Here is a 23,356-nt window from a genome sequence, read left to right on the forward strand (position 1 = left end):
TTATGGTGACCACAACACAACCTGTTTAAACTGTTACCGTGGTAATTAACCAGTAGTTATGGTAACAAGTGTGGGAATTGATAGTACAAGAGACATTGATATTAGAGGAGTGTGTTAATGTGTGTGAACTATGTAGTGAATATTGTGGCAGGTTATTACAAGTGTTGCAGGCTAGCTACACCCCCTTCACTATTGTGTACACCCTAAAGTCTGTGTAAAGCAGCCACACCCCTTAGCCATTGTGCAGTGCTACATTTCACTGTTGAAGTAAATATCACATGACTTGTTATCAACCGTCCAGTCCCTCCAATACGATCATGATGTGATCTAGTTGGGATGCACTGATGTGGTTTCACTTTGGGTTTCGCACTAGTGTATTACCCGCATTTGTGCTCCCATGTGGTCACGTGCGGTATGCATGGGTCGCATACTTGCAATACCAGCCACACCCATTTGTTTATTCCGCGAGTACACGCACGATTAAGGGGGTACTAATTTGCTACATTCCAAACGTTATTGTATTACTGGAACTGGTAGAGTGGCCGGCATCACTCAACAGGCGAGCTATGATGGAAGCAGACGAATTGTCGCTGGAGATAGTCCGTCAGCCATCAAGACAGAGGTTACCACTAATCGGCAGCTCTTCATCTAGCCTAGACCACTCCGTACACTTACGTATAGCAGCTAGTCGGGGCAAGCTTCATGAAGTCAGGACGCTGCTGGCTAATGGAACACGAGTCACTAAAGATCAGGTGAGTGTATACGATTGCAAGTGACCCAGCTTTACCCGCGAGCTAGCCAGCTTCCAGGGGGTATGTAGAAGCTCGCGAACCTGCTGTCTATTACCTACAGTGACCTGTATTGTCTCCTCCAGAATGGAATGACCGCCCTGCATCATGCTGCTAAATGGGGTCACACAAATGTGCTCAAATTTCTGTTACAATCAGGACATTGTAAGATCAACTCGCAAGATAAGGTTAGCAATATGCCACTACTACCCGCTAACTGATCATTACTCCTTGTTGTATACAGTATGGCTGGTCAGCACTGCACTGGGCTACATGGAATGGACACATATCAGCCATACTAGCCCTCCTCAATACTGATATGTGTCAAGTTAACTTGTTAGATAAGGTGAGCTAGTTAACCATGACTGGTAACTACCCCAATCCTTCCGGCCTAATAGACCGGGTCTAATCCCCTCCATGGAGCTGCCATTAACGGTCATGCTGGAGTGGTTAGGGTACTCGGTCCAGTGAAATGTGATGTGGACCTTCAGAGGAAGGTGAGTCTGTCATGTCATTGATCATGTGATCACAGTGACACACTCCTTCAGGACGGCTGGTCTCCCCTACACTTATCCTCATGGAATGGTCACCATGATGTTGTCAGGGAACTAATTACTGCTAACTGTCAAGTGAACACAAAGAACGAGGTGAGATCATGTGATCCAGTTGTGATGGGAATCACTTAAGCTGAAGCCATATAGTCTAGTGATGTTGTATGGCTTCACTGTTGTTTACTATAATTTAAGAGGACAACAATCTTTTAAGTGATCAATTAGTTGATAAACAAATTGATGAGAGTGCAAATTAATCCATTCCATATAAGGGCAATTACATCACATGTCTACATTCCAATATCAACCACTATCACACACTTTGTGTTATTGTTGTGTAGGTTGGAGCTAGCTCCCTTCACGTGGCTGCTATCATGGGTCATGATGAGATAGTACAAGAATTGCTCGATGCCGGAGCTGCCCCTGATATTCAGGACAGACAGGGGAACACTGCTTTACATGAGGCTGTGCGGTGGAGACATGGGAAAGTCGTTAAAGTCTTGATGAGTTCTGATTGTAGAATAAATATTCGTAATGAGCAAAGTCAAACACCGATGGACATGGCTCGTAAAGCAGGTTTTAGTGAGATAGTCGCTCTGTTGACTGGACTAGAGGTCAGTTTGGTGGCCTGCTATGCTAATTAACTAATCAATTATGGTACAATCATTTATAACCTGAGGGTTAACCATGCTTAACAACAAGCTAATATTACTATTACATTTTATCACCTTGGTGACAAGTAGATCCCCTGCCATGATAGTAAGAGCAGCTGTTTAGTTGATGGTCGTAAAGTTGTGATATAAGCTACCGTTATGTCAATATAGTGTAGTAGCATTTTTGTGTGATTGATCATCTTTTAAATGTAAGTATATGATTACCACATCTACTACTGCATAAGCTACAACACACTGTGCTAGTGGTGTAGCCGTAGGTGTATGTGCAGAGGAGGCTGGTTACACGTTGTCATGTATAAGTTTTTAATATGTAAATTGGTAGATCCATTTGTGTCCTACAATACAGTCAATGGCTTGCTTAGCTAGGAGTCACACCATTTCACCTGAGACCGTTATTTGGTTGTGTGATCACTGTCATAGTGGAATTATGAGATATATCTCTGATATACATGTTGTGTTAGAATTACATCCTTCCTTACAATGGCTGGGCGGTGCTCCATATTGTACAGTGTGCCGTGTTATCATGTCTTGTTATAGGAATGTAACTTACAGCCTGGGGGGAAATGTAACTGTGCTGAGCTACGGAGAATCTTATTCCAAAGTCACGAGAACGATTTATCACTAAAAGCTGATGATCTAAAGAAGTTGAAATGGACAGGCAAGGATGGAGAAAAGATAGCTAATCACATTGAAGAGAAGATACGTCGTACAAGTGAGACAAGATTACTACAAATGGAGAGAGAATGGACTGACAAAGTAGCAATGGCCAGATCAGAAGCACTAGCTCATTGTGAAGCAAGAATAGCTGAAGTTGAGAGACAATGTAGAGCAAAGGTGGCGGCCATTGAGCAACGTTATCAACAAAGATTGAAGAACATTTTAGATAAAAGAGAACACAATTACTACAATGCATTATCATGACCACCCACCAGTATCATCAATTATTTCATATCACTTGTAATTATACCAATCTCATCATTAATTATTGTAATTACCAATTCAGTATGTATCACTCATCTGTTGTATTTGTTGTAATTGTATGTTATCAGTAATAGATTATTATGGAGTGGAAATACTTGTATGGTTTCATGTATACGATAGTGTGTAGAAATTTAGTAACAAGGATGAATCGGATGATCAATTTCATAATCTCCAAATGTCTCATTTTGTGGTCTATCTAATGTAGCCACTTGCAACTGACTACTCTGATATGCATGATTTTACCTTATCAATGAATGATAGTGATTATAACATGACCAGCTGGTACTTAGTTATGGGTTACCTATGAATTTGCAATTGAACAGGCTATACAAATTAGACACATTTTTACTAGTTGCTAGGCTATGCAAGACCCAGCACATCTTCTAGCACATACAATTAGTGGGTGTATCCATTCACTGGACTGGACTCACATAAAATTTGCTCAAACACATTTTTCCAACCACAAACACCTTTATCAGCCACTAAAAGTGATTACACAGAGTAGTGTACCACACATGGAGCTGGGTCCATGTCTTTTCATATTAAAGGGGGAAAAAACAAAGAGGCACATACAGCTAACTATAGTCTATTATTAGAAGTGCTGAAGGTCTGTAAGATATATGTTTAAAGATGATATGTTTGAAAAAGTGCGGTGGTCTATTTAAGGACACTACAATGAGATAACTTATTTCTCATCAACCTCCCACATTAAAATTTTCTTGTGCACATGTGCACTCATTATTGCAGACACTACTCGTGAGTTTTTCACTTCTGTGTTGTTCCAACACTTTCTAGAGCATCAACAACCACTGAGGCACCATCAGTGAATGCTAAATGAGAATATTAGCATTAGTACCGTGACCTGCCCTACAAGTGGCTTATCATCTCTAAGAGTCATAGTAGCTCTAGTGTTGCTTTTGTCACAAGCCTGCAGCAGCCCCTCCCCTAATAGACGGATCAGCCTGCAGGTGCTAGCTAACACGGCATCGGCAGCTGCTGCTGAAGATGTGCCATTCTGTGAAGGATGTGGTATATGACCCCAAGACTGCATGGTGAACTACTGTGGAGTTCTCTTAAAGGATTCTCTGAATTAGAAAGCCTCGTTATTGCTGTGCTGAAGAAGCTGAAGTTTATTTGAATTCTGAACTGCATGCCAAACACCTAAAATTCTAAAATAAAAAGGTAGATCATTATTATTGATTTTGTCATAGATTCTCTAGTGTAGCTATAGCTAGTAGCTACATATTAAACTTCTGCAATTTATATGACTTAAAAAATAATGAGGTAACCCTCCTGCCCGCATGTGTGATTCTATGAGAAGTTCATGAGAAACAAGTTATCTCATTGTAGTGACCTAATGATATAATTTGAAGTAATTCTTTCTGTAAATGTAACACTGCACACTCGTTACTATTTACAAACATTATAAACCAAAAAACTGGCAAAACTAGAACAAATGCACAGCCACAGGCTATAGATGATTTCTATGTTACACAATGTAATCACATGGTGTAAACATGGTGTGCTATTTTACACAAGAAGGCCAGAGAAGACGGACATGCATTAACAGTGCACAGTGCTTGAAACATTGCTAGCAGTAGGCAAATTATTTTGATAACAAACTTCACTAAGTCTTGTAGTGAATGGTGTTATAGTTTCTGAAAAAAACTTTTTAGTTAGGTTTAGCAATAAAACGTAAGAAAACAAGTCCAGCAGTCCAGTCCAGTGAATGGATATATCCTTAAATAGTTGAATATCGAGATCATGTGACTATTATATCAAGATCATGTGACTATTCACTAAAATATTGTATAGCATTAATTTTATTAAACTGGATGTACAACATTTCTCCATTAATGGACACTTTAGATCGTTAGGTCCATATTTTGGTAACACTGATAGCACATAACCATAAAACAGGAAATGTTTTGCTGATATTTCTTCCTGTTCACACCAAATTTGGTCCACATAGTTCTTAATAGTGTGAAATGTACCACCTCATTACGATGACATCATTATTGTTATCACCAATCATTACGAACATGTCAACAATTTAACCATCCACTACACCACACAAGATAACAGGCTCCATTACCGTTCAGTTTACACAATTGATCTTCTTCTAAGAGGACATTAAGTGTTGAACTGTAAACTATAAACCTGTCACATGTCATGATGATATCATCATCAAGTAATTATTATGTCACTACTAAATAAGAATACCTTATGTCCAGGTGGTAATTAATTTGATCCTCCAACTAAGCCAGCATGAACAAAATTAATGATAACTTTACATTCCAAAATTTATTATCCTAGCTACAAAAATTATAATTAATTCATAGATTATTGCTGTTATCAAAAGTCCAACTCCTACTGTTAGTCTGTTATCACTGTCACAAAATTTAATATTGTACTAACGATTGAAATCTACTCTCACGTACGGTCCATGCTGACCTGGGAAAATCACACAAGAGTTATGAATCTTGTGATTGGACATGTAGTTACTGCATCAATTATTTGCAATTAAACATGTCACCACACAAACCATGTCACCTCTCAACAATAGTATTCTCGTGAATGAGAAAGTGTTCTACCACACTGACATGGTTTAATTAATTCCAATTTTTTTACTATGATAATCTCTACCTTCAATATCAATAGACAAATCCTTTTATATATCTCTTCAAAGCTAACTTTAAAAAATCAATTGTATACAATTATTGGATTACTGGACTCAGTTTTTTTCCTCTTCACCAATATTGGTCAACTGGCCATTGTTTGCTGTATAGAATATGCTAATCTTACGCAGTTAGGTCCACCTACCAATGGATGGAATAACAAGAGTCACTTAATTCTGCTGATTTGGAAGACCATTACTTGTATTAGTTATTATGCAGCTAAACATGTTCTATATGATTTATGCTCCATGATAAGAACAATGGTAGTCATGTATGACTCTCTGGAGATCATGCCATGAAAGAAATGTTTGACTGTAAAACAGACGAGTGTATACTTTCATTAAACACATTGATGTGGTTAACAACTGTCTCTTTCAAGATTGATTGGCAAATGATACCTGCTCATTGTATTAATTGTTCTAAAATACACGGGTAGTGTAAAGTAGATGGATCTACCATGTAACAATAACTACAACCAATTGCCCAAATGTGTGCCTAAAGTGCAGTAGTCCAGTTCGGTGATTGTAGACAACCACAAAATTCTACCCTTTGATGATGTTCAGTAATGTTAACTTCATGTTTCGAATTCCCTGCTATGCCCTCATGCCTAAATTTGGTCATTATATCAAGTTTACACCTCACCATCTCAATGTATATAGATAGTATGGGAGTGATAAATAACTTACATCACTAGGCATAGAGAAGACAGGCTAGGTGGGCTGAAGACAAACTCAAGTGTCAAGAGAGAGAGCTTTAACTCTTTGACTAGATTGAAATACTCTAACAGAGCACACTCTAATAAAACAGTCACTTAGAGCAACTGGCTCCAATGCAGGCACCAGTTGATCAGTTCTGTCTTCACAGCCTTTATCCTAGTTAGATAACACTTGCTAACTAACTAGGATAAAGGCTGTGAAGACAGAACTGATCAACTGGTGCCTGCATTGGAGCCATAACAGGTAGAGGATCCAGAACTTCTTCTACACTCAACAATAACTACTAGTTTGACAAATCACAAGTTATTCATTCTGTGACCACTTTTATGACAAATATAAAATGTATTCTAACAGTTTAGTACACTTCAGCCATAATCAATACAATCAGTGATGACCATCCAGTGAAGGGGTGTGTCCCCTACGGGTAGGTGTGATCATGTGAGACACATGGTGGGTGTGGTACTCACCTTTCCTCCTCCATAAGAATCGTCATATTGTTCCCATATGTAACCGGTTTGTTTGTACTGCCATAACAGGTTCTCAATCAGGTTTGACCTGTATTGATGATGTCATATGATCATGTGATTACAGTCACTACAGCTGCATGGTATCACAACAACTTTAATTGTTTTCATAGCATTAAAATTGTGGGATGATGGAATTGTAGTATTCGAGCACTCTCTAGAGTTAACAGTGAAGCACTCAGTAATACCAGCTACTTGTAGTCATATCATGTGACAAATTTTATAGTAGACCATAAACAGTGTACAACCTTAGCAACTAACAGTAACGATACATTGCACTGTGGTAACCATGTACCATATATGGTAACCATGTACCACATTAAATTTCCTTGCAAGAAAGGTCTTAGTTATAAGTCGGGAGGTTTCCACCAACACATTTGGAAAGTAAATGTCTGGTATAAGCCTGGACTATTAATGGAGTTAGTGGCTTTAATTTTTTGCTGTTTCGTCAAACACTATAACCATCTGAGTGCTACAAGCAATCATGTGACTGTTCAGGTTGATCATACAACAGTTAGCCAATTGTTGTAGACCTTCTGGTCTCTATGGTTACCATTACAATAATACCGCAACTCAAATCAATCACTAATGACACATCAACTAGCACCATTTAGTCTCAAACAATGTCCTACTTGTTTACCCAGCTGATCAAACTCTACATCCTTCATGATGTCACTACTTGATGACATCAAATACATCACATGAACATGACATACTAAATGAGTATTATCCAAGTATTAGCTTGAACATCATACAGTACGAACCACAAAGGAGTGGGTGTGGCCCATGAAAAAATACCAAAAAGCTAGCCTCACTTTTCCCTGACAACAGTATTGGTTAGGTAAAACTAAGCCCAAACAAGCCTTCAGATCAACTCGAAATGCTTCCATCAAGTTGCTACGGAATTTTTAAAATTTATTAAATGAAATTTTCTACTGACTTAGTAACTGACTGATACCTTCAGACAAGCGTAACTCGATAACAGTTAAGGCTACGGGTTTGATTTTTTCACTGTTTGATATTGCTCCAACCCGAGAGGTGCCTTTGGCATACCGCAGTACATACAATGCATTCTTCATGGACTTACCAGTGTCTTCCTTTGTGTCCCATTCATCTTTGCTGACAGTCGATTTGGCGGTAGCATGTGATGGCTTCCCTTTGTAACAGAAACTGTCCATATGTTTCATAGTGGCTACTTTGATTGCAGAGGTGCTTTTTGAATAGTTCTTGATTCATACAGCTGTGTAACGGGTTGAACATAGCTGACAACAAAGTGTAATGGATACTTCATTTTTAAGATGATAATTGATATAACTGGGGCGCACCCATTTCTTTTGATGCGGTATACGTGGATTGCAGGGATACTTTTCGAACAGTTCTTGATTCGTAATGCTGTGTAACGGGTCCAACAAAAAAAGTTAACAAACAAGTACACAAACAAAATTTCAACTAGAGTAGGAACCATAGCACATCGATAAAAAGTACGGAAACAGGTTGGAGTAGTCCATGATATTAAATCACAGTAAAACAATAAGAAGTGTTATATCCCTACTGTGCTCAAGAAAATGCACAGTAGGGATATAACACTTCTTATTGTTTTACTGTGATTTAATATTGTGCACTACTCCAACTTGTTTCAGTACTTTGATTGATGTGCTATGGTCCCTACTCTAGTTGAAATTTTGTGTGCTTGTTATAGCTTACTTTTCCTATGCCTTTTTGTTATATGATCTTGTTAACGTTTTTCTTTACACACTGAAACAACTCATTAGTAGAAGTGTAACTTGAGGTTAGAGCTGGGCAATATTTCAATATATTGGTGAACAAAATATCGTATCGAGGTAAATCATAGAGCCACAATAATATCGTCTAGACTATATAATTGCCAATATCGCCTAATTAAATGGCTAGTGGTTGTGTTCCTTGCACTTGCTATATACCTACAAGAAAAGGAAATTCATTATGGGCAAATTCCAGCTGTTGTCTGGCACCATTTCACATTCTATGATATAATATGATGCAATAATGTGTTATGTAATGTTACTAGTCTCACTGCTTGACAAATCTAATTATACTCAATATTTAATCATACTTGTCAATATATCGAATAGCATTATTTTCAGTATTGCCCAGGACTATAATATGTTCACGTTGAGCTGAATCCTGAAAAACAGCTAAAAATTGAAAGTGGATTTTTTCTCAACAGAGTTAACATTTCAGCTAACCAGATGATTATTGGTAACAGCAAAGGTGTCAACAACAAACACATATGGTTTGGCTCCATTACAAGTTTGGGAAAGGGTTGTAATAGACACTGTACTTATATGGCTTTCCCATTGGAAATGTATTGTGAAAATTTTGATTGGCTGTAAATATTATCTAATCCAAAACAGCCAAACTATAAAAAAAAGAGTGCGGCCCTCAAAAAGGCTATGGCGAAAAAAGATGTGAAATCCAAGGTGGCGGCCAAGAAATGGCTGTGATGGTAGGTTAATGGTAAAAATTTTAATAACGACAATTCAGGTGAATTTTGTGCCAAGACCAAGCGGCACCAAAATTCACCTGAATTGTTGTTATTAAAATTTTAATACCGAAAAATGAATTTGGTAAATTTTAATTCACCAAGGTTTTAATTCGCATAAAATCTACTGGTGGGCATGGCTAAATAAAAATACATGGCGTTCGAAAATACCGCCAAATATCGTAAGGCCCGTACTCCTTACTCTATATCAGGTTGTCTTTGTCCTTCTTCATGGCACTGAAACCATATTGAGGTGTTAATCTTCCCTATCAACACTTTCCTTGAGCAGCAATGACAGTTTAGTGCTGCCACAATATAGAAAAACTCTATATCATATATCACCAAGGTTTGTGTCACGATATGAACATGTATCACAATATAGAACTAACTGTAACATTTACAAGACAAACATATACATACTCTTCATTGTAAGTTTAAATCTAATCCAAAACAGCCAAGCTGTAAAAAAAGAGTGCGGCCTTCAAAAGGCACAAAATTCACCCGAATTGTCGTTATTAAAATTTTTACCATTAACCTACCATCACAGCCATTTCTTAGCCGCCACCTTGGATTTCACATCTTTTTTCACCATAGCCTGTCTGAGGGCCGCACTTTTTTTGACAGCTTGGCTGTTTTGGATTATATTTCACTTCTTTTTGTATTTGTATACCCCAAAGCTAACCTATAGCCGGCTTTGGGGCTTTTTAAACCTATCTTTTTTTTCTTTTCCACAGGAAAGAAGAAAAGATGAAGCAGATGAATACTTTAAATACTTCTGATTTTATCAATAAATGTACAAATTATATACATATATATATATATATATATATATATATATATATATATATATATAATACATATGTTTATTACAGAACTCTACATGGTGGTTTCTGTGTAACTGAACATTCTACAAGGTGAGTCCTTCTAGCTGATCTCTCTACAGGGTGAACTGTTTGTAACTGAACTATCTACAAGGTAACTTCTTCTAGCTGATCTCTCTACAGGATGATTTGTTTGTAGCTGAACTCTCTACAAGGAAACTTCTTCTAGCTGATCTTTCTACAGGGTAATTTGTTTGTAGCTGAACTATCTACAGGTGATTTCTTTGTAGCTGAACTCTGTACAGGGTAATTTCTTCTAGCTGATCCCTCTACAGGATGATTTGTTTGTAGCTGAACTCTCTACAGGTGATTTGTTTGTAGCTGAACTCTCTACATGGTGGTTTCTTTGTAGCTGAACTCTCTACAAGATGATTTCTTCTAGCTGAACTACATAGTTGAACTCCCTACGAGGTAACTTCTTCTAGCTGATATCTCTACAGGGTGAATTGTTTGTAGCTTATCTCTATACAGGTTACTAGTTTCTAGCTGATCTTTTGAATTCTTTTCGGGTGACTGCTCTATTAGGGTATCTCGATCTCGCACTTGCTACACCAAGTTTGATTTCGTGTTATAACTCTGTGGCTTTAAGTCTGATTCTTCTACATCACTGAAGAGCCTTTCTAAGATGATTACTCCATCTGTGCAGCAAATTTCAAAGCATTACCCCAAGCGGTTTTTCTGGTGGGCGTGGAAAGTAGTAGTTTTTTTAATTCGATTGCATAATTGTTACACACTGTTGGTTTTTTCGTTGTATCTTCCTGGTTTGTAGCTCGATTTCTTTCAAACCACAAAAGGTTTTAGGTTCAATAGTTAACCTATTCACCCACCGATTTTCAGCTTCTTCCCGTCAGCGGTTTACCCTGTAGGCGTGACAACATATTGGTGTTATTTTTCGTGGATAATCACTAATAACTTTTTGCCTGTTTATCGTATTCCAACCAAAGTTAGTACAGAGATGCGCCTTTATACCCCCCTTCTGTGTGCCAAATTTCATGGCAATCGGATATTGCGTTCGCATTTTATAGCGGTTTTTGTAAGTGTGCGAAAAGAGGAAGAAAAATAAGAAAAAAACAACAAGAAACTAAGCCAATTTTTGAAGTCGTATATCTCGGGAACGCTTGAACCGATTTCACTCAAATTTGGAATGTGGAGTACTGAAGTTGGAGGGAGTGTCCACAGCAAAAATCATCTTGTTTCATCAAGGCAGCACAGAGCTACGGAGGTGCGAAAATTTCATCAAGGCAGCACAGAGCTACGGAGGTGCGAAAATTGTGTTTTCTTTCTTCCTGTCAATATACTCACAGGTGTTGTGCGCCAGCTTCTTGGGCCGCACAACACACTACTGTGTGTCTTGATGTCAAACATTTGAACAAGATTTTGAAACATTTTTAGCGGGTCAAGCAGCACTACAAATGAGCCAAATTTCAAGATCGTGTGTAGTTGCATCATCCATGAGTTATTAAATGTTTTTGAGGATCCAGTTCAACATGAACACACTATACTTGAGGTAATACTACTAAAACACACCATCTTGCAAGAGTGTGAGCAATTAAAAAAAACTTGCTAATTAAAGGGAATGTCACCCATGTGTATTCATCCTGTTTTGTTTGAGATGAATATTTGTGAGCAAAACAGATGCCACACCCTTCAATTAGCAAGTTTTAAATCACTCGTACTCTCACGAGACAACATTGCAGTTGAGCAGTACCATATTATAATCACAAATATCACAGTTTGTACAAAACATCTATTGTGTTGCTAATCAGTTTATAGTAATTGTAAACCTACAGAAGGATAGCAGATGAATTAGACCTGACTGCTTTATTAGAGTATCTCCATTTGCTTACTAAGTATTCTAAATTATCATGTTAATATTAAAGACCATCACCATAATGAAAAACTTCCAATAGTCAATTAACCACCATAATTACACACCATCCCCAGCCACACCCACCTCAACTCCTGGTACACATCTGCAGCAAGTTGCTGATGAACACCATCCACTGTGCTATAATGATGTAGTGCTCCCAATACAAGGTAATTCATATTGATCCATATAGCTGCCCTCCAATATGGTGGATCATGTTGAGTATTGTGCTGTAACCATGGTGATGATGTCACTGCTGTTACCATAGTAACAAACCTTACGATACAGTGGATCAGTTTTAGCCAATGATCTTAGCCCATATGGTGTCCACAGCAACTGTTGATGATAGTAACCACACCACAGTCATGTTGCTATAGCTACCTGAGGATCTCGTAACTTGGACAATATCACTCCTAGTTTCTTTGATGATGGGTCAATGATTTTTAACATCAAAGGGAACAAACTGACATAACCATGACTACCAACAAATCTGTCTGGACAAAGAGCAGATCATGTGACATCATGTAATTTCATGACACACCTCTCAGTTGGCTGCTTTACCACTCTTCTAATCTTGTACTCTGTTGTCATGACAACAACTAACCAATCAAATGATAGACGAAACACACCTACCTGGTCCTCCAGGCTTTTCACTCTTCACCCTAACCATCTTAACTGAACTGGAGTGTAATCCGTAATCAGAGTATTGCTAGTGTGGGGTAGTAACCAATAGCAACATCATAACAATTAATGTGTTGACGAGGAATGTGATTGAATTAGTTAATTATTACTATTGTGTCATGACAAATTAATATGGATATGGCGGATCTGTGTTTGGATAAATAATGTAAATCACATGATCTATTAAAAAGGGTGCTATTATGGCTGTGGACTATTTAATATTGTACAAGCAGTAACAGGTGTGGAGGGAAATGGAGCTCCATCACTTTATTCTGGAAGGACTTTAGCACCTGTAAAGATTGAGATACTCTAATAGAAACAGTCATTATTGTTCAGCCTGCTGAGTCAATACTAGAGGTGTCAAGGAGTGTCAGACTAGTATCTAACTGTAATTAGAATTAGTATATTGTAATTAGTCTAATACTGGTGTGTTGTAATTAGTCTAATACTGGTGTGTTGTAATTAGTCTAATACTGGTGTGTTGTAATTAGTCTAATACTGGTGTTTTTAAATTATAGTGTGGTTCAATTAGTGTGAGCACGTGTTTGTCGAGTCCACCTATCCGCTTCCCTGCTATCACAAGCCGAGACATTGGTGCTGTGACCAGGATTGCTTTGCCTTGCTGAGTCTACTGACATTATTGTAACCCAACGTCGTGGTACCATGGCAATTCTCTCGAAAACGGTACCTCACAAGACAAGTAATCATTCTAAGAGAGCCTTTGTTGTTGTCTGCTTTTACAGTAAAGATGGACCACTTACACCTTGCTGTGACACGTTTTCTGAACAAGATCAATGAAATCACCAACAAAAGTGGAACAGTTGTGACAATAGAAGAGCCACAACTTACTAAGCTAGTGACATTAATCAAACAGTTTGAGAGTAAATGTACTGCTTTGATGGAGTTGGACACGAAGATAGTGGAACTCATCATTGATCATGATGAGTTAGAGTTTGAAGTATTCAAAGCGGTGGAGATGCAGGACACAGTTTCTTATATAATTTGCCTAGCCAAGAGAATAGTAGAACGTTCTGTACAACCACACCACTACGCAGCCACTAAATGTCAATGCTCCTCATCCACAGATCAATCCAACTTCACCTATAACCAGTGTTGATCACACAACAGCTACTGCTACAGTCTTCTATATTGATCACACAACCCAAGAAGATGACAACACTCTACAAGAAACTTTAGTAGTGCCACCACCTGCATCTGTGAATATTATTCCTCAGTTTATGACTCATCTTCCCTAACTCACACTACCCTAAATCCACTAACATGGCAGACCTTTAGTGGAGTTCAGAAATTTAGAGCAGAGTAAGCATCTAAGAGTATTGCTGGATTTCCACTGATGGAATTGCCATACTGAAGGAGAGATTTGGGCAGACATCAAAGATAGTTAATACTCACATGCAAGCCTTGTTAGCCTTACCCTACCAATAACATGGTGAGCCTCCGCTCATTACGTGATTCCATGGAGAACCACATTCGAAGCCTCTCAGCCCTCAGATAGCCAAGATAATCTTACGGTGCTTTACTTGTCGCAATAATGATTATCATTTGGAACAAGGTGTGATCTGGCCAGGGATCACCCATCATTTGAATGGACTCAAGATGAACTAAGAGAAGCCATACTGAAGACAATTAGAAGCAGGTGTTACTCAATCACTGACTGATTCACCATAAGTGACAGTTTCCTTCACCCATGCTGGTACTCAACTCCAAGAACACCATGGGAGGTAAGGAACGTGTATATGTCTATTGTAAGGGTGTTCACTCTACCACCAACTGTAATATGATTGTTGACCACCACAAATGTTTAGAGTATACTAAGAAGGAAAGGATCCGGCTCAACTGTCTGGCAAAGCACAAGGTGGCACAGTGCACATCACACAATCGTTGTTAGCAGTGCACTCATAAACACAACACAAAGTGTCTGTAAGGCATACACCAATAGACCACCATTGATGAGCAGCCAATTCACCAAACAACCCACCAGAACTAATGAAGCAGAAGCCAACCAGACCACTCCTCCAGTTAACACAACTTTACCAGATACCAACACACCCACACCAGTCACTACAATATTCAATTCAACCCACAATCATTAGTAACATGGACTCTGTTTGCCTGTTAAAATGGCTGTGACAGAAGTTGTGTCTGACAAGAGTAAAGCTATTGCTAATGTATTGTTTGACGAGGGAGCTCAGCATTCTTTTATTTTGCAACAGCTTGCTGATGTACTGCAGTTAACACCATCATGACAAGAGAACATTGCTGTGGCACCATTCGGTGCTGATACTATGACCTCTCAAAATTTAAGTGTGACTTTATTATTATTTGTTTCTAGGACTGCGTCACATACAACCAAGTACATACACCAACGTTGCAACCTACCCATTGGGCAAGTATAAACAGTGCCATAGGCAGCACTCAGAGCAGTGTGTGTGTACCGGTGGAAATGATACATATGCATACGTACACAGGCAAGGGAGTTTAACTGTCATCAGAAAACCACAATACTAAAACACAACCTACACAAAAACCAAGTTAAGTTAGCTATATTGAAAGTAACTATATATTGTAGGTGTGACGTGTCTCTGAAGATGACTCAGCAGTGAAGTGAGGCTATGCAGAATAAGGGATATGGTGAAGGCACAATTAGCAATTGATCCCAATCAAGCCAATATGGCACAACAGACTCTGTTGTAACTAGAGGCCACTGGTGATGTGCCAGTATATCAGCGGTGTGGCATTGGCACAGTGATCACAGTCTATAATATTATGCATACAGCCATGCACAACATACAGGAGATAGTTACACATTGTTGTATATGCAGCACTGCATCGGCTTCTTGTTTAGCTATTACAGACTCACAGTAGAGTAGTAGTTAAGCCGAGTGGAAAATAATTCCAGCCGCTAGCAAGCCAGATGAAGGATGAAGATGTATAATACAACTATCAGTACGAGTATTACATTACTCCATTACTCATTACCTTGTTGTTCCAGCTGGTTGTTTATGAGCGCATCAGCTGGTATCCCAGCTGGTTGTTCACTGCATGACGCCTGGAGCGCATATCCTGCATACAAAATACAGTTACAAATATTTAAACAGACTTGTAATGTTGTTGTTTACGTGTAAGGTGGCCTCTGGCTCTACTCCACGATGTTTACCAATCTTCTCCTTTGCGCAATCTGTAATTAAACAAGGGTGTGGTGCTGGGCGTTATATAGAATTACACGTACGGTAAAGTCATCAGCACGAACAGGTGTACTTATTATATGGTTGTGTCTTCATTCACAGGCGAATCTATCCGGGCTTAGTTCATGTCTCTAGACCTCATATTTTTCTCATTATTTATTATTTATTCATTCGTTATTAATGACATAATTTTAACTGCATTTTGTATTATTCTTAGTACTTGGTTGTATAATTACTGTGCAGAAATCACAAATGATTATAATGCACAGATATAATTACTAAAGTTGTTACAAAAATTATCCAGGGAAGGGGAGTTAACTATATAGGGGGGAAGGGGGTTCCAAAGTTTAAGGAAAAGGAAAATTTATATGAGTCAATGTTTGTCATCAGTTGCCTGTAGTATCCTTTTCTTAATCGTGAATCATTAGGGGTAAAGTAATCTTTGAGGATATCAACAAGATCATTAATAATTTTATACATCATTATAAGTTTAGCTCTCTCTTCTTTGTGGTAAAGGAGGTAAGTTGAGTGTGCTTAGCATGCTAGTAACACTAGAGTGACTTGAAAACTCATTTAGGCAAAATCTGGTGACTTTAATCTACTACAATCAGGTAGTAGCAAAGTCAGGAGAACTGATACCTTTGTGAGTTTTAATAGCGCCAAAAATTGCTACACCACTCCACACCAACTCACATGTCAAACTGTACAAGCCACCCTATTTACACGGCATGACCTTAGCACACACCCCATAACAGAAGGCAAACCATTTGAAATCTTCCAGTGTAGACCATTATTGGAAATTTGTTGGTGATCACATTATAAGAGGAGATGGTCCTACCACTGTACACTCAATGCTAGTGTATCTTTTGTCCAGTCCATTACACATTTCAAACTGTGAACATAAAATTAGTAGCACTTTCCATGTAAGTATCAGTCCTCCTGATGTAGAGCAGAATAATGAGTCTACCGGAACACTTCCATCTTCATCACAGGCGCAGAATCAGTTTACAGATGATTACCTCAAATCAATTGCTCAAAAAGACAATGGCTCTTATGTTGTCAAATTCCCATGGAAAGAATGACCATGCCCCCTTACCAACTATCTTTAAGGTATGTGAATGGAGAACCAGATCACTGGCACATCATCTCATCAACACACCTGATCTTTCATGAACGTACAATCACATTATTAAAGAACAATAGAGTAGAAGATTTATTGAGAAGATTGATTCCTTCAGGTCCAGTGCACTACATCTCTCATCATCAAGTGAGTAAGACTACACCCATAAGAATAGTCTATGACTGTAGCTGTCGATTATCTCACAACCATCCAAGTATCAATGATTGTTTGAGATTGGGCCACCCTTAGTTAATGACTTATGTTCATACTACTACGATTTTGTATTCACAAGTTCGCATTGTCAAGTGACATTGAGAAGGCTTTCTTGCACGTCGAGCTTGATGCCAACGATCAATACTTCACATGTTTTTCAAATCCAGAAGATGACCTTGACACTTATCGTTTTAAGGTGGTGCTATTCAGAGCAGCTAGTTCTCCCTTTATGCTTGGCGCAATGTTACGTCTTCACCTCAGCAAATACATTTCACAGATTGCTCATGACATGCAGCAAAACTTGTATGTTGACAATGTGATATCAGGAAGCCGTTCTGAATAATCTGCCATCCATTATTTCAATGAAGTAAAGAAAATCAATTCTGAAGCCAACTTTAACCTCAGGAGCTGGGCATCCAACTGCCAACAGCTACAGGCCATCACATGGAGCAACCAAGAGAACCAAGTAGTGAATGTACTTGGATTACATTAGAATATCACTTATGTTTCATTCCAAAGTCCCTGGACTCAACTGACAATTCTGTTGTCACTAAGTGAAGCATTTTACAAGATTCTGTGTGATCCATCTCTCTCCCCATAACCATCCGTGCCAAATTGCTCATACAGGGAAATATGGCAGCAATTTGTTGACTGGGATGTCACACATAGAATACAAGAGGTCAGTCAAACTTTTCCAGTTACACTGTGGAATTATTGTCCTATGGGAGACAACCCGGCTGATCTTGTAACCAGAGGAACAACCAATGCAGCATTGTCTACTTCACTTTGGACCAATGGTCCATCTTGGCTAACAGATGAGTCTAAGAGGCCATACTGGAATCCATCAGCTTTGGCATTACATCTACAAACTGACAGCATGGAAACCGATCAACTTATACAAACAGATCCTACAGAACCGTTCACTAGCATTGACAAGATAATTGATCTTTTCAAGTACAATACACTGTCTAAACTGTTACATGTTACTATGGTTATGTTTTAAGATTTGTTACTAATATTATACACCCCACAGCTAAGCAAACAGGACCACTAACTGTGAAAAAATTGAGTACAGTCAAAATCAAGTGGATATTTAACTGTCAACTTGCAGTGGTGAAAGAATATTCACACAACACACCTGTCAGTAATACCACCAAGTCCCCATACTTGTTGCCATCACAACGTACACTGACAACCTTAATTATATTAGCAGCCCATGCCACACATGGTGGAGTAAACTGTACTGTAACTGAGGCAGACATTCTGGACTACATCAGCACGGAGATGTATTAGGAGAATAGGAGTGTCCTTAGAACCTGTAACCTGCAAGAAGGCACGTGGGAAGCGCTACTCAATAACAGACTCTCCACCACTACCTAAGACATGGACACAGCTTGCTACACACTTTACTGTCACTGGGGTGGACTTCACTGGAGCCCTTTATGTAAAAAACGGAAGTGAAGAAGAAAAGGCTTATATCCCTACCTGTTGACTTGTGCTAACACCAGAGCAATACATCTAGAAGTAGTTAGTGACCGACAGCTTTCTCCAGACCCTCCACAGATTCGTCAGTCACAGGACCCTCCTAAAAGCAATGATTTCTGATAACGTCTCTACCAGTCCATCAGCTGCAAGTGAGATAGAACAATTGATCAATTCTACAAAAGTTCAAGACACTGAAGAATAGAGGTACAGCCACTGAAGAATAGAGGTACAGCCACTGAAGAATAGAGGTACAGACACTGAAGAATAGAGGTACAGCCACTGAAGAATAGAGGTACAGCCACTGAAGAATAGAGGTACAGACACTGAAGAATAGAGGTACAGCCACTGAAGAATAGAGGTACAGCCACTGAAGAATAGAGGTACAGACACTGAAGAATAGAGGTACAGCCACTGAAGAATAGAGGTACAGCCACTGAAGAATAGAGGTACAGCCACTGAAGAATAGAGGTACAGCCACTGAAGAATAGAGGTACAGACACTGAAGAATAGAGGTACAGCCACTGAAGAATAGAGGTACAGCCACTGAAGAATAGAGGTACAGCCACTGAAGAATAGAGGTACAGCCACTGAAGAATAGAGGTACAGACACTGAAGAATAGAGGTACAGCCACTGAAGAATAGAGGTACAGACACTGAAGAATAGAGGTACAGCCACTGAAGAATAGAGGTACAGCCACTGAAGAATAGAGGTACAGCCACTGAAGAATAGAGGTACAGACACTGAAGAATAGAGGTACAGCCACTGAAGAATAGAGGTACAGCCACTGAAGAATAGAGGTACAGCCACTGAAGAATAGAGGTACAGCCACTGAAGAATAGAGGTACAGACACTGAAGAATAGAGGTACAGACACTGAAGAATAGAGGTACAGACACTGAAGAATAGAGGTACAGCCACTGAAGAATAGAGGTACAGCCACTGAAGAATAGAGGTACAGCCACTGAAGAATAGAGGTACAGCCACTGAAGAATAGAGGTACAGCCACTGAAGAATAGAGGTACAGCCACTGAAGAATAGAGGTACAGCCACTGAAGAATAGAGGTACAGCCACTGAAGAATAGAGGTACAGACACTGAAGAATAGAGGTACAGACACTGAAGAATAGAGGTACAGCCACTGAAGAATAGAGGTACAGCCACTGAAGAATAGAGGTACAGCCACTGAAGAATAGAGGTACAGCCACTGAAGAATAGAGGTACAGACACTGAAGAATAGAGGTACAGCCACTGAAGAATAGAGGTACAGCCACTGAAGAATAGAGGTACAGACACTGAAGAATAGAGGTACAGCCACTGAAGAATAGAGGTACAGCCACTGAAGAATAGAGGTACAGCCACTGAAGAATAGAGGTACAGCCACTGAAGAATAGAGGTACAGCCACTGAAGAATAGAGGTACAGCCACTGAAGAATAGAGGTACAGCCACTGAAGAATAGAGGTACAGCCACTGAAGAATAGAGGTACAGACACTGAAGAATAGAGGTACAGCCACTGAAGAATAGAGGTACAGCCACTGAAGAATAGAGGTACAGACACTGAAGAATAGAGGTACAGCCACTGAAGAATAGAGGTACAGCCACTGAAGAATAGAGGTACAGCCACTGAAGAATAGAGGTACAGACACTGAAGAATAGAGGTACAGCCACTGAAGAATAGAGGTACAGCCACTGAAGAATAGAGGTACAGCCACTGAAGAATAGAGGTACAGCCACTGAAGAATAGAGGTACAGCCACTGAAGAATAGAGGTACAGCCACTGAAGAATAGAGGTACAGCCACTGAAGAATAGAGGTACAGCCACTGAAGAATAGAGGTACAGCCACTGAAGAATAGAGGTACAGCCACTGAAGAATAGAGGTACAGCCACTGAAGAATAGAGGTACAGCCACTGAAGAATAGAGGTACAGACACTGAAGAATAGAGGTACAGACACTGAAGAATAGAGGTACAGCCACTGAAGAATAGAGGTACAGCCACTGAAGAATAGAGGTACAGCCACTGAAGAATAGAGGTACAGACACTGAAGAATAGAGGTACAGCCACTGAAGAATAGAGGTACAGCCACTGAAGAATAGAGGTACAGACACTGAAGAATAGAGGTACAGCCACTGAAGAATAGAGGTACAGCCACTGAAGAATAGAGGTACAGCCACTGAAGAATAGAGGTACAGACACTGAAGAATAGAGGTACAGCCACTGAAGAATAGAGGTACAGCCACTGAAGAATAGAGGTACAGCCACTGAAGAATAGAGGTACAGCCACTGAAGAATAGAGGTACAGCCACTGAAGAATAGAGGTACAGCCACTGAAGAATAGAGGTACAGCCACTGAAGAATAGAGGTACAGCCACTGAAGAATAGAGGTACAGCCACTGAAGAATAGAGGTACAGACACTGAAGAATAGAGGTACAGCCACTGAAGAATAGAGGTACAGCCACTGAAGAATAGAGGTACAGCCACTGAAGAATAGAGGTACAGCCACTGAAGAATAGAGGTACAGCCACTGAAGAATAGAGGTACAGACACTGAAGAATAGAGGTACAGACACTGAAGAATAGAGGTACAGACACTGAAGAATAGAGGTACAGCCACTGAAGAATAGAGGTACAGACACTGAAGAATAGAGGTACAGCCACTGAAGAATAGAGGTACAGACACTGAAGAATAGAGGTACAGACACTGAAGAATAGAGGTACAGACACTGAAGAATAGAGGTACAGACACTGAAGAATAGAGGTACAGCCACTGAAGAATAGAGGTACAGACACTGAAGAATAGAGGTACAGCCACTGAAGAATAGAGGTACAGACACTGAAGAATAGAGGTACAGCCACTGAAGAATAGAGGTACAGCCACTGAAGAATAGAGGTACAGACACTGAAGAATAGAGGTACAGCCACTGAAGAATAGAGGTACAGCCACTGAAGAATAGAGGTACAGCCACTGAAGAATAGAGGTACAGACACTGAAGAATAGAGGTACAGCCACTGAAGAATAGAGGTACAGCCACTGAAGAATAGAGGTACAGCCACTGAAGAATAGAGGTACAGCCACTGAAGAATAGAGGTACAGCCACTGAAGAATAGAGGTACAGCCACTGAAGAATAGAGGTACAGCCACTGAAGAATAGAGGTACAGCCACTGAAGAATAGAGGTACAGACACTGAAGAATAGAGGTACAGCCACTGAAGAATAGAGGTACAGCCACTGAAGAATAGAGGTACAGCCACTGAAGAATAGAGGTACAGCCACTGAAGAATAGAGGTACAGCCACTGAAGAATAGAGGTACAGACACTGAAGAATAGAGGTACAGACACTGAAGAATAGAGGTACAGACACTGAAGAATAGAGGTACAGACACTGAAGAATAGAGGTACAGCCACTGAAGAATAGAGGTACAGACACTGAAGAATAGAGGTACAGACACTGAAGAATAGAGGTACAGACACTGAAGAATAGAGGTACAGACACTGAAGAATAGAGGTACAGCCACTGAAGAATAGAGGTACAGCCACTGAAGAATAGAGGTACAGCCACTGAAGAATAGAGGTACAGCCACTGAAGAATAGAGGTACAGACACTGAAGAATAGAGGTACAGACACTGAAGAATAGAGGTACAGACACTGAAGAATAGAGGTACAGACACTGAAGAATAGAGGTACAGCCACTGAAGAATAGAGGTACAGACACTGAAGAATAGAGGTACAGACACTGAAGAATAGAGGTACAGACACTGAAGAATAGAGGTACAGACACTGAAGAATAGAGGTACAGCCACTGAAGAATAGAGGTACAGACACTGAAGAATAGAGGTACAGCCACTGAAGAATAGAGGTACAGCCTGGAAGTTTATACCAGAGAGCCCCTGGTAAGGGGGTTCTGGGAGTGCCTCATCGGCCTTACCAAGATGACTTTGAAGAAGGTGCTTGGGAGGACATTCGATTCATCTCACTTACTTCCCTGCAAATCATAGTCACTGAAATCGAGGCTGTACATAATGACCGTCCTATAACTTAAATTCCTCAGATGTCAGCAACCCAGAGCCACTCACTCCTTCACATCTCCTGTATGGATGTCGAATTGTTCTCTTGGAAACAGATGACAGTGAAATTGATGACCCCAATGTGAAACTACTGGAGCAGGCCAGTTACTGAATACCTGACATCCCTTCGAGAACTCCATAAGACAACTGAATACCTGATATCCCTTCGAGAACTCCATAAGACAACTGAATACCTGACATCCCTTCGAGAACTCCATAAGACAACTGAATACCTGACATCCCTTCAAGAACTCCCATAAGACAACTGAATACCTGATATCCCTTCGAGAACTCCATAAGACAACTGGACACAATGAACAGTCCATTAAGCATTGTCCTTATACATGATGACATCCCGAGAGCCGAGTGTAAGATGGCAGTAGTGAAGCAACTGGTACAGGGTAAA

The 23,356-nt window shown here is 39.7% G+C and overlaps 2 protein-coding genes across 3 annotated transcripts in view; one reads left to right on the forward strand and one right to left on the reverse strand.

Annotated features, from left to right (window-relative positions):
* The first annotated feature begins 123 nt into the window (after window positions 1–123).
* On the forward strand, window positions 124–3,086 carry LOC136238220 (ankyrin repeat domain-containing protein 6-like). The gene is made up of 7 exons (XM_066028575.1): window positions 124–752; window positions 875–976; window positions 1,033–1,134; window positions 1,187–1,285; window positions 1,337–1,435; window positions 1,681–1,953; window positions 2,551–3,086. Exons 1-7 carry the CDS (start codon window positions 345–347, stop codon window positions 2,932–2,934), a joined length of 1,467 nt encoding a protein of 488 aa, XP_065884647.1. The 5' UTR covers window positions 124–344; the 3' UTR covers window positions 2,935–3,086.
* Window positions 3,087–6,675: 3,589 nt separating this feature from the next.
* The window catches only part of LOC136238212 (mannosyl-oligosaccharide glucosidase-like), a 30,514-nt gene continuing 13,833 nt past the window's right edge, over window positions 6,676–23,356 (reverse strand). The window contains exons 18-24 of one of the 2 annotated variants that reach the window (XM_066028565.1): window positions 12,815–12,890; window positions 12,723–12,762; window positions 12,563–12,671; window positions 12,458–12,517; window positions 12,269–12,411; window positions 6,856–6,943; window positions 6,676–6,806 (exon numbers count right to left, since the gene is read on the reverse strand). In XM_066028565.1, coding sequence (XP_065884637.1) covers window positions 6,744–6,806; window positions 6,856–6,943; window positions 12,269–12,411; window positions 12,458–12,517; window positions 12,563–12,671; window positions 12,723–12,762; window positions 12,815–12,890 — 579 coding nt within the window. In that variant the 3' untranslated portion in view covers window positions 6,676–6,743. Of the gene's footprint in view, window positions 6,807–6,855; window positions 6,944–12,268; window positions 12,412–12,457; window positions 12,518–12,562; window positions 12,676–12,722; window positions 12,763–12,814; window positions 12,891–23,356 lie in introns of those variants that run through there. The other variant, XM_066028566.1, reaches the window with a different exon arrangement.

The sequence above is a fragment of the Dysidea avara genome, chromosome 11, assembly GCF_963678975.1.
Source record: "Dysidea avara chromosome 11, odDysAvar1.4, whole genome shotgun sequence".
Taxonomy (NCBI): domain Eukaryota; kingdom Metazoa; phylum Porifera; class Demospongiae; order Dictyoceratida; family Dysideidae; genus Dysidea; species Dysidea avara.